General features: G+C 40.1%; 1 protein-coding gene and 1 long non-coding RNA gene across 7 annotated transcripts in view; one reads left to right on the forward strand and one right to left on the reverse strand.

The window, feature by feature from the left end:
• The window catches only part of ARHGAP15 (Rho GTPase activating protein 15), a 332,536-nt gene that overhangs the window by 301,936 nt on the left and 17,013 nt on the right, over positions 1-13,587 (forward strand). For all 5 annotated transcript variants that reach the window (XM_040560622.1, XM_040560623.1, XM_040560624.1 and 2 more), the window contains one exon: positions 6,793-6,898. In XM_040560622.1, coding sequence (XP_040416556.1) covers positions 6,793-6,898 — 106 coding nt within the window. The remainder of the gene's footprint in view (positions 1-6,792; positions 6,899-13,587) is intronic.
• Positions 6,796-13,587, reverse strand: part of LOC121071863 — a 90,098-nt gene continuing 83,306 nt past the window's right edge. For both annotated transcript variants that reach the window (XR_005820829.1, XR_005820828.1), the window contains 2 exons: positions 8,778-9,011; positions 6,796-8,178 (listed from right to left, as the gene is read on the reverse strand). This is a non-coding gene — a long non-coding RNA (uncharacterized LOC121071863). The remainder of the gene's footprint in view (positions 8,179-8,777; positions 9,012-13,587) is intronic.

Here is a 13,587-nt window from a genome sequence, read left to right on the forward strand (position 1 = left end):
ATCTCAATTTTTGTGTGAGATGAGACGGGTGAAAGGCACTGCTCCCCCGTCCCCATGCTTCCCTCCAGCCTGCTCCAGTTTCTCTCTGTCCTGAATCGCTGACCATTGCCAGGTCCCCAACAGGCAGGGGCAAGGACCAAGGGACCCCAGCCTAAGCCCATCTTCAACGTGGTGCCTTGCCATGCTTCCACCCCTCTGTGCAACCTAAGAATTAGTGATGGGCCATCGTTTTGGTAGGGCTGAGCACCTTTTTAGAGCACCCATTGCCAAAAGAAGGGGTGAAAAACCTGCATATAAAATAAACAGGATTCCAAATTTCAAAAACATACATAAAGACGCCCCAGTCGGTTCAAGAAATTAAATTAAATTAGGATTTGTGACCTTACAGCTGCTGTTTCTGTATCCGAAGGCAATTTTTAAAAGTGTGAGCAACTATTTGTGTTTCCCTGGAAAGGAGCGCAGGTTAAGCATCGCAGTGCCGTCTCTCTGCTGGCTCTAACTGCTGCTGGGGAGGTGCGTTACGGCCTCGAGTTGTGCATTTGCAGAGAAAATATCACACCGGCCAGATGCTCAAGTCTGCTCTTTCTGTGCAGAAAACCCCACGCACGGCGAAATACCAGGAAAGAGCTCGGCACATTTTTTCCGACGCTTGGTAGAAGTTAGCAGCGAAGCACGATCATTCCAGTTGGGATCAGATGAGCCATTAGCCATCAAAGTCCTAAGTCTAATTAACCCCCCAAAATTGACTGACAAAGATCATTCCTCTTTTATGCTGCCTAACCGGTTGTATGTACGCCGGGCATGCAGTACCTAAGTCAGATGCCGCTTTGTTATAATTAGGGCAGCAAATTTTGTTTTCTGTTTGGTACTTGCTGTTACATATTGCATGTAATGTATGGCACTGTTAAGGGAAAAAAATTGGAGTCAAAGTGCCTGGAAAGTTAGGTCTGCTCTGTAGCACTGTGAGATTGTTGACATCTGCCGAGGTTGGAGAGCTCAGTAAGCAGGAAATGGGGTGTCACTCTGAGTGGTAGTTTACCATTATCCTGGCATCCTAATGAAGTGTCTGCAGTGCACAGAGCTTCTGGATGGCATCTTAACGCACGGCTAAGCAAAAGCACTTCTCTCCTTGTCACTGTCATCCATCTGCCTGCACCCTACTGTAGCCAATGGGATGGAACCATGCTACAATGTGCTATAAGCCATTTAGAGTTGCACATTGCATAATCAGTCCCATCAAATATGTAAAAAATGACTATTATTGGTTATTTCCCTCAAACTCCAGCACCTGGAGTTTGATCCATTAAAGTTTAACTTTTTTAAGTGCTGCTTTTTCCCATTAATTCCACATATATTTTTGTTAAATGGGACTGAGTTGCAGACTCATTGTCCGGGGTCTTGCTGATGGATTGCAAAAGTTGTATGAATATTCATTGCAAACTCCACTTTATATGGCATAGGATGAATTTATCAATTGCCCATATAGAGAGGTTTCGTGCAATTCTCATTTTCTTTTGCAACATCTATTTCTGAGGCATTAATCAAAAGTAAAATCAATTTGGATCACAAATTGGTTATTTTCCTTATAGCAAACATTAGTTAGTTTGAATACTTTTTATAGATTTTTTTTTTAAGCAAGAAAATATTTTACAATGTATCTTCACGAGACAATTGCCAGTGTACTGCAAGTGATTAAAATTGGGACTTTTATGTTGCATACAGTAACATTAAAATATCCTGACATTGAAAGTGATACGGATAATTTATATATACGTGTATATATATATATATATATATATACACGCACATAAAAAGTCCGTGTATTTTACCCAGCCTGACTTCCAGAATATGAAGACTTAGCAAATGAAAGCACAGTTTTTAAGTAAATTTTCATTTCCTGATAACACCAAAGCTATCAAGGACTAGGGTTAAGCATTGTGTGACAGGGCCAGCTTCTAAAATGGGCAGGAGCGAGATGAATTGGCTAAGTCGGGTGTTTATTTATACAAACAAGAGGGCAGAACATAATTTAGTTGCATCAGGAATTTTTCACAGACATTAAAACTATAGCAAACATAACAGCGGGGATGCTTGCACAGCAGCACAGTGGGGAAGCTCACAGAGCGTCTGCCCACACTACGGCTGGCTGTAGCCAGCGCCATAAGTCTCACAATTTCATTAGCACTCGAAAATCCACCTAACCCACTCAGTTCCGATTAAAAAAATAAAAAAAGAGAGAGAAAGAAAGAAAGAAAGAAACCAAAAAAGCCCCAAACAAGGCCTGTCTTTTTCTCGGTAGCTGAATCAGTCGTGAAATGTTGGAAAAACTCTTGGCAGACAGCTTTTTGCTGTAGCAACAGTGTATGACGTTTTAACCACAGCAGAAATCTTATCCAAAAATGCAAAACAAGGTGAGAAGAGCCGTGTAAGAAAACAAGAAAACCATACTATTAAAACCAAAAATAGATTAGGTGAGAGATCAATAATTTGATATTTTATGCAGAATCATAAATCATTGTTTTTTTCAGCAGTTCAGATGTGAGGCTTGACAGCATAAAAAGAAACCATGGCTCGTGATAAAATTAGGCATTAATGTGAGCCATAAATGCCATTTAACACTAAACATGCGCAAGCAGCTGAAATGCCTGGTAAAAGGAAATGGGAACTATAGTAAAACTATACAAAGTAAGTCAGACATGAATAATGCAGCAGGTCTGAGGAGGGTCACGGGTCAGCCTCCAGTACCTTACAAAATAATGAATGCATGTCAGGTTAGAGACATACATCCCTTCCGAGCTAACGTGAGTTATTGGAGATAAACCTTGGACTTCCTGTTCTGAAACAAAGTGGCTTGTTGTAAACATCTACGTCCATTTAAAATTAATGATTAAAAGAAAGATTCAGTGGGATTTGCTTAAGTATTCTTTATGGACATGAGTGCTAAAGGTTACTTTCTTCATTCATTTTTACCCAGCCACTGTTAATGTTACAGACACGTCATGTTTTCTTCTATGCTCAAATGTTTATCCAAAGCTCATTTGCAAAAGCGCTTATATAATATTAAGTGTTTTTTTCAATGCATTCTTCATTTAAATGTAAACAAGAGAGCATCTCCACTGTGTTGCTCTGTTAAAGGGAGCCAGCCCTATTTTTAAAGACAGTAACCCAAATTCTAAATATACATTCTATGAAAATATTACATAGAATACCATCTGCGATTCACTTCAGAGTATCTCGATCTGCTGAAATTATCACCTACATCTTTCATATTTTGCCCGAAAATGCAAAAAGGATTAAATGTCCTCTCATTCTTCCTTTTATAAATGTGATTATGACTACATTTTTCCTTTTGAAATCTTCACAGGGAAAGAGTCTAACTTTCCAAAATAGGAATCTTCTTCAGATATTTTCATCAATTTTCACAATAAAAGAGCAAGATGAAATATAATATTGTTTCACTTTATCAGAATTGGTCTCTTCCATTTCCTAGACTTAGCAGGAAAATTTAAGAGCTGTTCAGAGTGTTTTCCTGTCTTTGCACTGTGCAGTGCTAGGCTTCTGAACATAGCACAGAGGGTGATACCTTCTCCATGGCTATTTATACAAACCCATGTTTAAAGATTTTCTCCCTCCATTTAAGCATGGTAAAGAGACAACCTCAGGAAAAAAAAATATTCCTACTTACGAATCTGAAAGGAGAAAATTTCTATGAAATTGGGACTCAAGGCTTTACAGAAGGAAAGCAAATGCATAGGTATTGCAACTGAAACATAAGATCTTGCATCTGATCTGTTAAATATTCCATCAACAAGGTCAAGAGTAAAGACAAGCCCAGCCACTAAAACTGAAGCGAGAGTAATCTTTAATAAAAAAATGAACAGTTTATCCTCTTCACTTTCTCGAGTGGAAAACCAAATTCTTTTATGCTAGAAGAAAATCAACTGTATATAGCTTTTTTTTTTTTAAAAAAAAAAAAAAAAGAAAAAAATAACACAACAATATCAACCATTTTAATGAAAGAGTACCCAATATTTTCATGGAACTATAAAAGGGAGCGAGAATAAGTGTTATGGCAAAAAGCCTGGGCTCAGCAGCTTTGTGTGGGAAATGGTGAAATGTGACTGTGATTTATAATGAGAAAAGGTATCTACAACATACAATTTTCTACCTAGCTGCAAATAATAATTCATAGTGATGTCCCTTCCAGATAAAATACCTTTGCAATGTAGGACTCGTGGTAAAATGATCATGATAAATGTCAGACCAGTGCAGGTAACGGCTTTACAAACCATTAAGATTAGCTGGCTCTTTTTTTTTTTTCTTTTTTTGATGATAACAGTAACCATGCTGTGACTCGATGTGGTAATAATATCTCAGTACTGATAAATGCCAGAGCCAGGCAGAGGTGTTTATCACTCCCAGTTCAGAAATGCTGACTAAAGTTACCACATGTTGCCTGTTTTTCTTCTTTTACAATAGACTAACAATTAACAAATAGGCTGATTCACAAAATAATTTTATGCAAGATTTCTGTGGATTTTGTACTTTAGCACCTAGCTAAACCTCTCTTCTCCTCTATGTCAGTACCTGTGGCTTTGGTACATTGGGCCCTAAAATGAAGTTATATATCCCTGGCATTCTTTCACTAAATAATTTCTTCGTAAATTAATACTGTTCTTTTTTAAATTTCTTTTACAATTATATCTAATGAGATTCTGTTGGGAAGGTAATTACCACGCTGATATCTTTGTTAATTGGCACAGTGAGCGGAGACACTTCCTTCAAAAGAGCATGATAAACTTTTACTGTATTAAATTTCCACACAACTATTCTGTAATGGACAAACAGCAACCTGGTCTAGTGCGTGACATCCTCACCCATGGCATCGGAGGTGGAACTGGATGGTCTTTAAGGTCCCTTCCAACCCAAGCCATCATTCTATGGGTCTATGATCCTATGATTTCCTTCTGTTGAGTTTTTCTCAACATCAGTGTTTCACTCTTACTGAAGTCCATTGAACTTTCATGAATGAAAAAAAAACATATGAATTAAAAATAAGTTGAGTAGCTTTATTTGAAAAGTTGCAGTCAGCAACAGCCAAGGCAGCCCCAGTCTAAATATAACTTTTCTAGTAATATCACAGCATGTGCACACACCATGCCACACAAGTAAAGAGCCGTCAGTATTTGTCCTCATTTCTTACAATAAATTCACTTCTGCACATTTCAGATCATTTTAATTTGCAGTTTCAGTCATATTTCCACTGGACAGATTGTCCATAGGACAACAATAACCAGTACTAATGGCTTGTGGCAGAAAAATCAAGGGATGACTGGGTTTCAAGACTGTTGGGTCTTCTGCCATTCAGAAGTTGAGGCTCTCTATATGTCAAACCAGAGTAAAAGTAAAATACACAGACATTGTATTCTTCATTTGTGTGTAACTTCATCACAACTACTGTCAATTGCATGACTTTCTATAAACTAGATCCATGTGAAAGATTTTTATTTTTTTATTTTTTAACTGGAAAATAAAACTCATGCAAAGTTCATGCATTGACTACTTTGAGCTTCTGTCTCTTGTATTCATATATATAAATCTTTAAATGATAGATAGTACCTATGTATATCTGCATGTAGGAAGTATTATTCCCAACAGGAAATAGGAATATGTGCTGAGGAAAGAAAGAATGTAATCCCATTAATAATTTTGGCTTTTAAATTCAGTTCAAGTGCAGGAACTTTTTGATTTTTTTTACATTTTTTTTAGGGGGGTGGGGTGGAGTGGGAATCTTTGCATCAGGACACTAATCACCATGTATGCTTATGCAGCACCTACTGAACCAGGGATTCAATCCTAGGGTAGTGCTACGGTAATAAGAATATTAAAAAGCAACATATACAATGAATGATAGGTGATAATTAAATCATAGATTATAAGTTCAGAAAAGAATACTCAGGTTATCTAGGGCATGTAACAAGCAGGATGTTTTCCCTACATCAGACCTACTGGCACCTTATCTAATCTGTTGCTAAATGAAAGGACAGTTGTACATGAATTTGCTTTAGTTGCAACATCTTATAGGAATCGATGCAGAAATCAGTCAAACCTTTTCCCCAAAACTGTGAATCATGCAAAAGCAGGAAGGTTTATCTTAACAAAAAGGATAGCAACGTACTTATCACCTCAAAAGACAGTTTAAAGCCCTTAGTTCTGCGTTCTTTTATTACTAATTGCAACTTTGAAATACAAATTGTTTCCTATAGAAATTACAGCTGTGGGATGCTGCAGGTATTAGAAAATAACTGCACTGGAATAGCTTTTTGAAAGAATTGATCACCAGAAAACATGAGTAAAAAGAATCGGAAAACATTTTGTATTCTCAACCTGATAGGGTACAATGTACAATAAAGGACAACAAGAAGTACATAGGAAGAGCATCCAGCACAGAAGTTGGTTCATTGGATGAATGTAATTCCAAAGTGAAATTCCATTTAAGATATGAGTCTCTTACTGGGGTCTTAAAGCTTAGGATGACAGTTCAATGGTCTAATAAAATAAATGAAAAGCATAAAAATATAATTCTGTGAACCAGAAAATGCTTCCTTAAGAATCAGAGATTTTTTTCATCATTGTAAGTTACTCTTGCTCTCTATTAAGAAGACTGAAGGTATGATACGTTCTGTTTTTAACCATGTATTAATGATGGCTTTTCTTGTTAAGATACTAGGTAGAGTACTGGGCAAAATCCTAATATGGCACTAAAAATATATATATTTTTTTTCCCTTTAGAAATCCCAGACAATGCCACTCGCATTAAAGCCATAAGGACCCTGGTAAAAAAGCTCCCTAGGCCAAACTATGACACAATGAAAATCCTCTTCGAGCATCTAAAGAAGTAAGTAGAACTCCAGTATGAAATAACTGATAATTTTAAAAGGAATGTGTGTGTGGTGTCCAAATCTTACTGCAAATGTCATCCAAAATACCAAAGATAATTACATTCTTTGGCAAAATGAAGCATGATTTATGACATCTATGCATATCCTATTTCTGCTCAAGAAATCAGTGTCTCCAAGCGAAAGCCCAAATTTTTCCTCTGCTAGAACATGGAACAGTTATGTATCCTTTGCTGCAGTTAGACATTATTGGGATTACCCATGAACAAGTATATTGAAATGGCAAATTCAGCATTGTACAGTGTTCAAGTTTGACTTTCTCCAGCCACAGACTTTTGGATCACCATGTTTCACCATCTAGATCTATAATGCTCAATTTGCATTATGGTTCTCATGATATGCTGAGGCATGTAGTGACAGAAAAATACTTACCTAAGAAAATACATTACAAGCTCTTGTACCTCCTGAGGAAGCTTAAGACAACACAGAACATCTAAAAAATAGTGATGTGTCTCCTAGCGCTGCTGAGGTACAACAGAGGCAGAGAAATGACACCGTGCAGATCCACCTTATAACCCCTCTGTGGTTTCCACACTCCTTGAGCTGAGTTTGTAAGACGTGTCAGCCCACAAAGTCAACCCACAGTCTTATGTTCACCTTGGGTTTTCTTCTCCTGTTTCGTGGCATTGCCATTAAATAGTACGTAGACCACGTGCTCACTCAGGAACAAACCTGGAGCTGTGCTGCTTGCCGAACGGCTGTGCAGAAGTGGCAGACCACAAGATGGGGGCACATAAGTGAAGGGTGCTGTTCCTCCCCTCTCGGCTGTCCTGCTGTTGAGAATAACTACTGCCATTTTGGCACAGCCACTTTTCAGCCAAACAACCCTTAAAATTGAAGGGGCTAGGCAGGACTGAGGGCCCCATGCAGTCCCTGTACACAGAGAAGTATTTCATCCCAGGAATGATATAATGAATGAATAATAATGATTCCAAATAAAAGACTACTCCAAGCTTATAATGAATGATGCCTTTATACTGACCATTTTTGCTGCATTCTCCTGACGTACACATAATAGATGTAGATCCTTTATCTTGTTGTGCAGCTTCCAGTTGAAAAGGCAAAATGAAGTCCATATAGCTGTGGGAATGTCCGCATTTAATTAAGCAAGGAAGGATTTTAAACAGTCCCTAGAAGGACTGAGTTTGCCCTTGCAGAAAAACAATTTTCTATTCCTCTGATGTACCCTGTGCATGCATCCTCTCCTGTAGTGGGTTATCTAGAGAAAGATGAAAATTTATTAGTGTCAATGGAGGAATAATAAGGGAAATTATTTCCTGGGAAGAACCTGAGTGCAAGAAGTGGGTACACAGTGTCAGAAGACCTGTGCCATATACAAAATTTACTGCACCATATGTGGCATTTATCCTAACCTGAAGAAAGTTTTGTTACTGTGTCTTAGGGGAAAGATATCAGGTATACACAATAAGTCTTTGATATTATAGTTAAATCACTTGATTGAGACTCTGGAGACCTGGGTTCTGTTCTTGGCTTTGACCGGATGTTCGGTGTGACCTTGGGTAAATCATTTAATCTCTCTGTGCCTTGGTTCCTTGTTTACAAAATGATGATAATGCTTCCTTTGTCTGCCTTGGCTTTCTTAAGCATAATCTATTTGGGACAGCAATTGTTTCCTGCTGTGTATGTATAGAACAACAAGGAAAATTGGACCAGGACTGGTGTTTTTTGGGGGAAAAATACAAATAATAAATAGCAATAGTTTGCCATACATATATTCACAATACCTGGATTCACTACAACTCTGTAGAAGTGGTGGGAGGATGGCTGTACTGTATAAATAACCAAGTGTGTGCTTACCAAGTGTCACTGCAGAAAGCATGGTGAAGCCAGAGGTATACGGATGCAACACAGTGGCACGGAGTGATGTAGGGCAGGAAGATGTGATAGTTAAGCCATTTGGAGGTCTGAGCATTACGGGTGCAATCTTCTAAGCCTCTCTGAAGAAGGTCGGCCTTCTGTGTCACACCAACACGTCCCCAGGGAAGGACAGGACTTTGCTCTGTCAGTATGGAAGCAGTAGTAGAATAGATACTGTAAACACCAAGAAACAGGGAAAAGCTGGTACGTTATCTTGAACTTGGTAGTGGGAAGCCAGGGACCAGTCTGAATGGCCCCATGGCTCCATAAAAGAGAATAAAGAAGCATACATACATAGTTATTAGTCACAAAATGTTTACATTATAAAACTATAGGCAATGCACATTTGTTTAAATTAACTTAAGAAACAAAATTATCTGGCAGAGATTACAAAATGGAGAACTAGATCAATGTTAAGGAGATTTCTAGGGAGTCTTTTCCTAGGGAGAAGAGGGGTGCCAATGTGCCCTGTGTGCCAGCCTTACCACAGACCTGCACCTTGTGCCACTGCCTTCAACCAGTGGGCTTGCCCAGTCTAAATCAGAGCAACTTCAAGATTCCAAATATTTGAAAAAAAAAAATAAGTAGACTGGTTTCGTTGGGGGCATATTACTGCTGTTTCTGTATTTGCTCTTGGACACTTCAGCAGCCTTCTCCCAGAATGCTGCATTTACCCCAAACCACCGAGTACAGCGAGGCTGCACCGTGGTCCCACTGCAGCGCTTCGGGCTGCAGGAGCGGGTCCAGATCAAGCACACGTAAGGATGTGAAACGCACTTCAGAAGGGTCCTTCTTTAGAAACCCAGACAAAGCAGCTGATGAGAGAGTCTGTGAGAAAGGCCTGGCAGCAGGGATTAACACCAGTGCCATATATCTGTCTTGAACCAAGCCCTCTGAAGTTGCAAGAAGTCGCAGCGCAGTGTATGAAGTTCACAGGAGGGGGATTAAATGCAAAGCCCGGGGTTGCAGTACCTGTTCTTTTAAGTATTTTGCATCTGATGAAAAAAGTCCCCTATTAATCTTTTCATGAAATTTATTCTACTATCATATAATACATAAACAGAAGAGACAAAATAAGGGGCTGGACAGATATACTGCATACCTCTTTCCAGTCTAATACCATAACAAATTGTGTCAGGCTGAAAATAATTAAGCCCAACTATTAGGTTTTTAATACCTCTTCCTGAAGATGACCTATTCGAACAAATATTATAGCTTATATATGAAAGAAGGAAACAAACAAACAAAATGGGTAAGGATTTTCTCAAATAAAGGGCTACAGAAAACAGCCTGTTCTACCTGCGGATGTTTAGACAGCATTTACCTGCTGTATGTAGTCCATATTTTTATGTTGCATACGTTTGTGAAAACAGAGCCACACTTCCTCAGGACTGGAGCCTCTCCTGTTACTTATTACAAATGAGCTAAACGCAGCTACCAGATAAAAGTGACAGACCGTTCTGGTCCCGTTTTGCAGGCACACACAGGCCATCAGATGATGCAGAAACCTTGCTCTGGCTCTGTGCACAAATGTGAACAGAGAGCAACCCATCCCTGCCCAATAAGTCAGTATTTGTGCCCAGTAATTTACTCACACAACTATAATCCAAGCAAGCCAGAAGGAGGACTTCCCTCCTTTTCCCATTTTATGATCAGTGCCTTACCTGCTTTCACAGCTCACAGCAGCATCTTCAGGTAGCTGTTACACACCCATTGGGAAACCGAGGCACAAGGGGTTTAAATGAATTAAATACTTGACATAAGCCAGCAGTACAGTCAAAAAAAACCTGGAGGGTTTAGTGTTTTGTTTCTGTTTTTTGGTTTTGGTTTTGGTTTGTGGGGTTTTTTTTGGTATGTTGGTTGTTTTTTGTTATTTTTATGTTTTTTTTTCCTTTTTTTTTTTTTTTTTTTTAACAGAGGCCTCTGCAGAAGCACAAAATCCCCTTTTTTTCCCCACCCCCAGTGCAAGAGGCAGTGGGGGTGAGGAGTCTGCCGGCACCCTGGCTGTGTCCCCTGCGCTGTGCTCCGAGCTGGCGCGGGCGGCCACAGCTCTGCTCCAGAAGCTGTGTGCCTGCATTATCCAGCGCTGTGCCTGAGCTAATAAGCTGTGCTTATTAATGTTAAATTAATGAATCTCAGCCTGCTCTGCTTATTAGGTTGAGCTCCGTGCCACCGCGAGGCAGCTCTGCGGCTCCCAGACCCGAGCTGTCTCACATCTGACCAGGCTGGAGCACAGGGCAGCCAAGCTCGGGTCCGCACGTACCCATCCGTGTAGACATCCCTGCAAGGGGATGCACTGCAGGCAAAAGGCCCTCTCATGCTTATTATTTTCCCGCACAAAAGCAGGATAATACGTGTTATTTACCAAAGTATGAAATGGATGTTGAAATAATTAAACGGGAAGACGGGGCCAGCCTGACGCTACCGCCTCTCCCCCTTACGTGGAAAGCACTGAACCCAGATGCCCAACTGTGGAAGATATTCTTCCAGCAGCAGCATCTGCCTCCTTGGCAGGCACTTCAGGCAAGTTGTCTGGGGAGCTCTGCAGTTGCCTCTTGGTCTATCACGTGGATCTGTTACTGTGGCCTATCTGGCTGCCTTGTCCGGGCAGAAGCCAATTCCTTTTGATTCACCTTTGAATCCAAGAAGCTCCATTTTTGTCTTGCTCCATTTTTCCTGTGCTCTATACAGTGCAGCAAGACATTTTCAGATGCCATCCAGGCTTTCTGCCCTTCCAGAGAGAGAACGGTGATTTCCTTTCTGACTGCCTTCCCCCCAGAATTCATCACTCGTAACTGCTTGTATCCACTTTGCTGCAAATAAGCTCCTCATCAAGAGTAGAACTAATTATCCAAGACATGCCCACTAACCGCAATATGCTATCTACCAAAAGTAGTAAGTATTGCAAGATTCATGCTTTAGCTGTCTTCCCCCCATGTCCATTGCTCCATGACCAGAGAAAGCATCCCAGCTGAATGACTGACACACGCACACCCCTCAAAGCTCACAACACATGGCAGCTTCATTCTGCAGAGCATGGGCTTTTTTTGCAAGCTACGTGCAACTAAGCAGACTTATTTCTACCTATTAAAGATTGGGGAAAAAAAAGAAAAGCCATGCTTAGACAGAAGCCCACAATAGACCGCACACCAGGCAGCGATGACAATGTGATGACAAGTCCAGCAGCAGTACCCTGAGTTCTGAGGGCAAATCAGAAAATAAAGTTATAGCATGGCAGCCAGTAATGCTAAGCAGGGGATGTCTGCAAACTTTTTTTTTTTTTTTTTTAAGTTGGTGGAGGAAAGCTGTAGCAAACTTATGTGATTTTCACTTACTAAACTATGTGTCATATCAGCAGATTCAAGCAGTCTTATATGTTAAACCTAGGCTCAGGAGAACCCTTCCTCCATGTGGCAGAAGAACAGATTACATTAAGAACTGTACAAGCCTTTTATTAAATAGAAGCAGGAGACAAATAAACAAGGTAGAAGTTATTTAAAAGAAAAAGCAAGACCCAGAATGGAAGGTCTATGCAACAGATTTCTATGTGGGGAACCTCAGAGAACTTGTGAGAGACTACAACCCAAAGTGTGCGATGGGCGTTCAGATTTGCTCCAAGAAAAATGCCCAGATTCAGGCATGTGCAGAACGACAAAGTTCTTAAAAGAAGGCATGAGAAACAAGGAATGTTTCCTGAAACTATTTCCTGATTTGGATCTTTCTTTAGAGTCAGCCAGCTCATGAGCTGCTCTTGCTCTTCAGCAACAGGACAGCAACAGGGAGAAAAGCTGAGCCTTGTTCACACACTTAGAGAGCAGCTACTGGAAATGCGAAGAGGAGAAGTGTCCTTTCAGCAGAGCGAGTGGGTGGCTGGCCAGGGAAGGGAGGCACTCAGGCACCCCGACTGCCATTTAAAGATCTACATGAAGCAAATTGATCACTTTCTAGCTTCAGAAGGGCAAACATATATTAAGACATGCTCTTGCGCACATGCTTTTCTCTGTTTCAGCTATAGGACAGTTTCAGGAAGGGGCTGGACCGAGGCCAACACTTGTCCCATTTACTGCAGCTTCCTGGGGTTCATTCTGGGGGAAAAGAGAAGAGAGAAATCTATTTCTCTCTACTGAAGTGCATAGTGGTCTACTAAACTCTCCTCTTGTGAATTAGTGACACAAGCAAACGTGCACCAAACCCCAGTGCGCACAGGACAGGAGTAATAACAATTATTGAATTAAAGGCACAAATGAAATCCAGTCTTCCTGGAGCACCTTTATGCATTTTCTTTGTGTTCACACTGGGGGAAGGTGTCTGCTGCAGAGGTTTCTGCGGTCATGCCTTGTCCTTCCTGTGGAATAAGAGAGTTTGCAAAGTTCACCCATTCCCTGAAGAGTACATTACAGCTTAGTGGCTTTAAAGAGAAGAATAATGAGGATTTAAAAGTGCATTTTCACCTGTGCTTCCTATTTTCATGAGCCGTATTTAAAATATAAACCCTGATTTTCATAACAATCAGGCAAATAATTACGCTTGGTACTTTTCAATGCTACCAAGCTTCAAAATGTACTGCACTGGTGTATCAGCAAATAACAGAACGATAAAAATAATTAACATAGTTTTAATTTAAATATTTATGATATGGTTGACTCTGTGGCTGTACGGCACCATTGTGCTAGGTGCAGTACACAAATACGGAGAGATAGAGCCCCTGTTTCAAAGAGCTGCCATTGTTCACTCCACATTACTCAGTATC

Source organism: Cygnus olor, chromosome 6 (genome assembly GCF_009769625.2).
Source record: "Cygnus olor isolate bCygOlo1 chromosome 6, bCygOlo1.pri.v2, whole genome shotgun sequence".
Classification (NCBI taxonomy): domain Eukaryota; kingdom Metazoa; phylum Chordata; class Aves; order Anseriformes; family Anatidae; genus Cygnus; species Cygnus olor.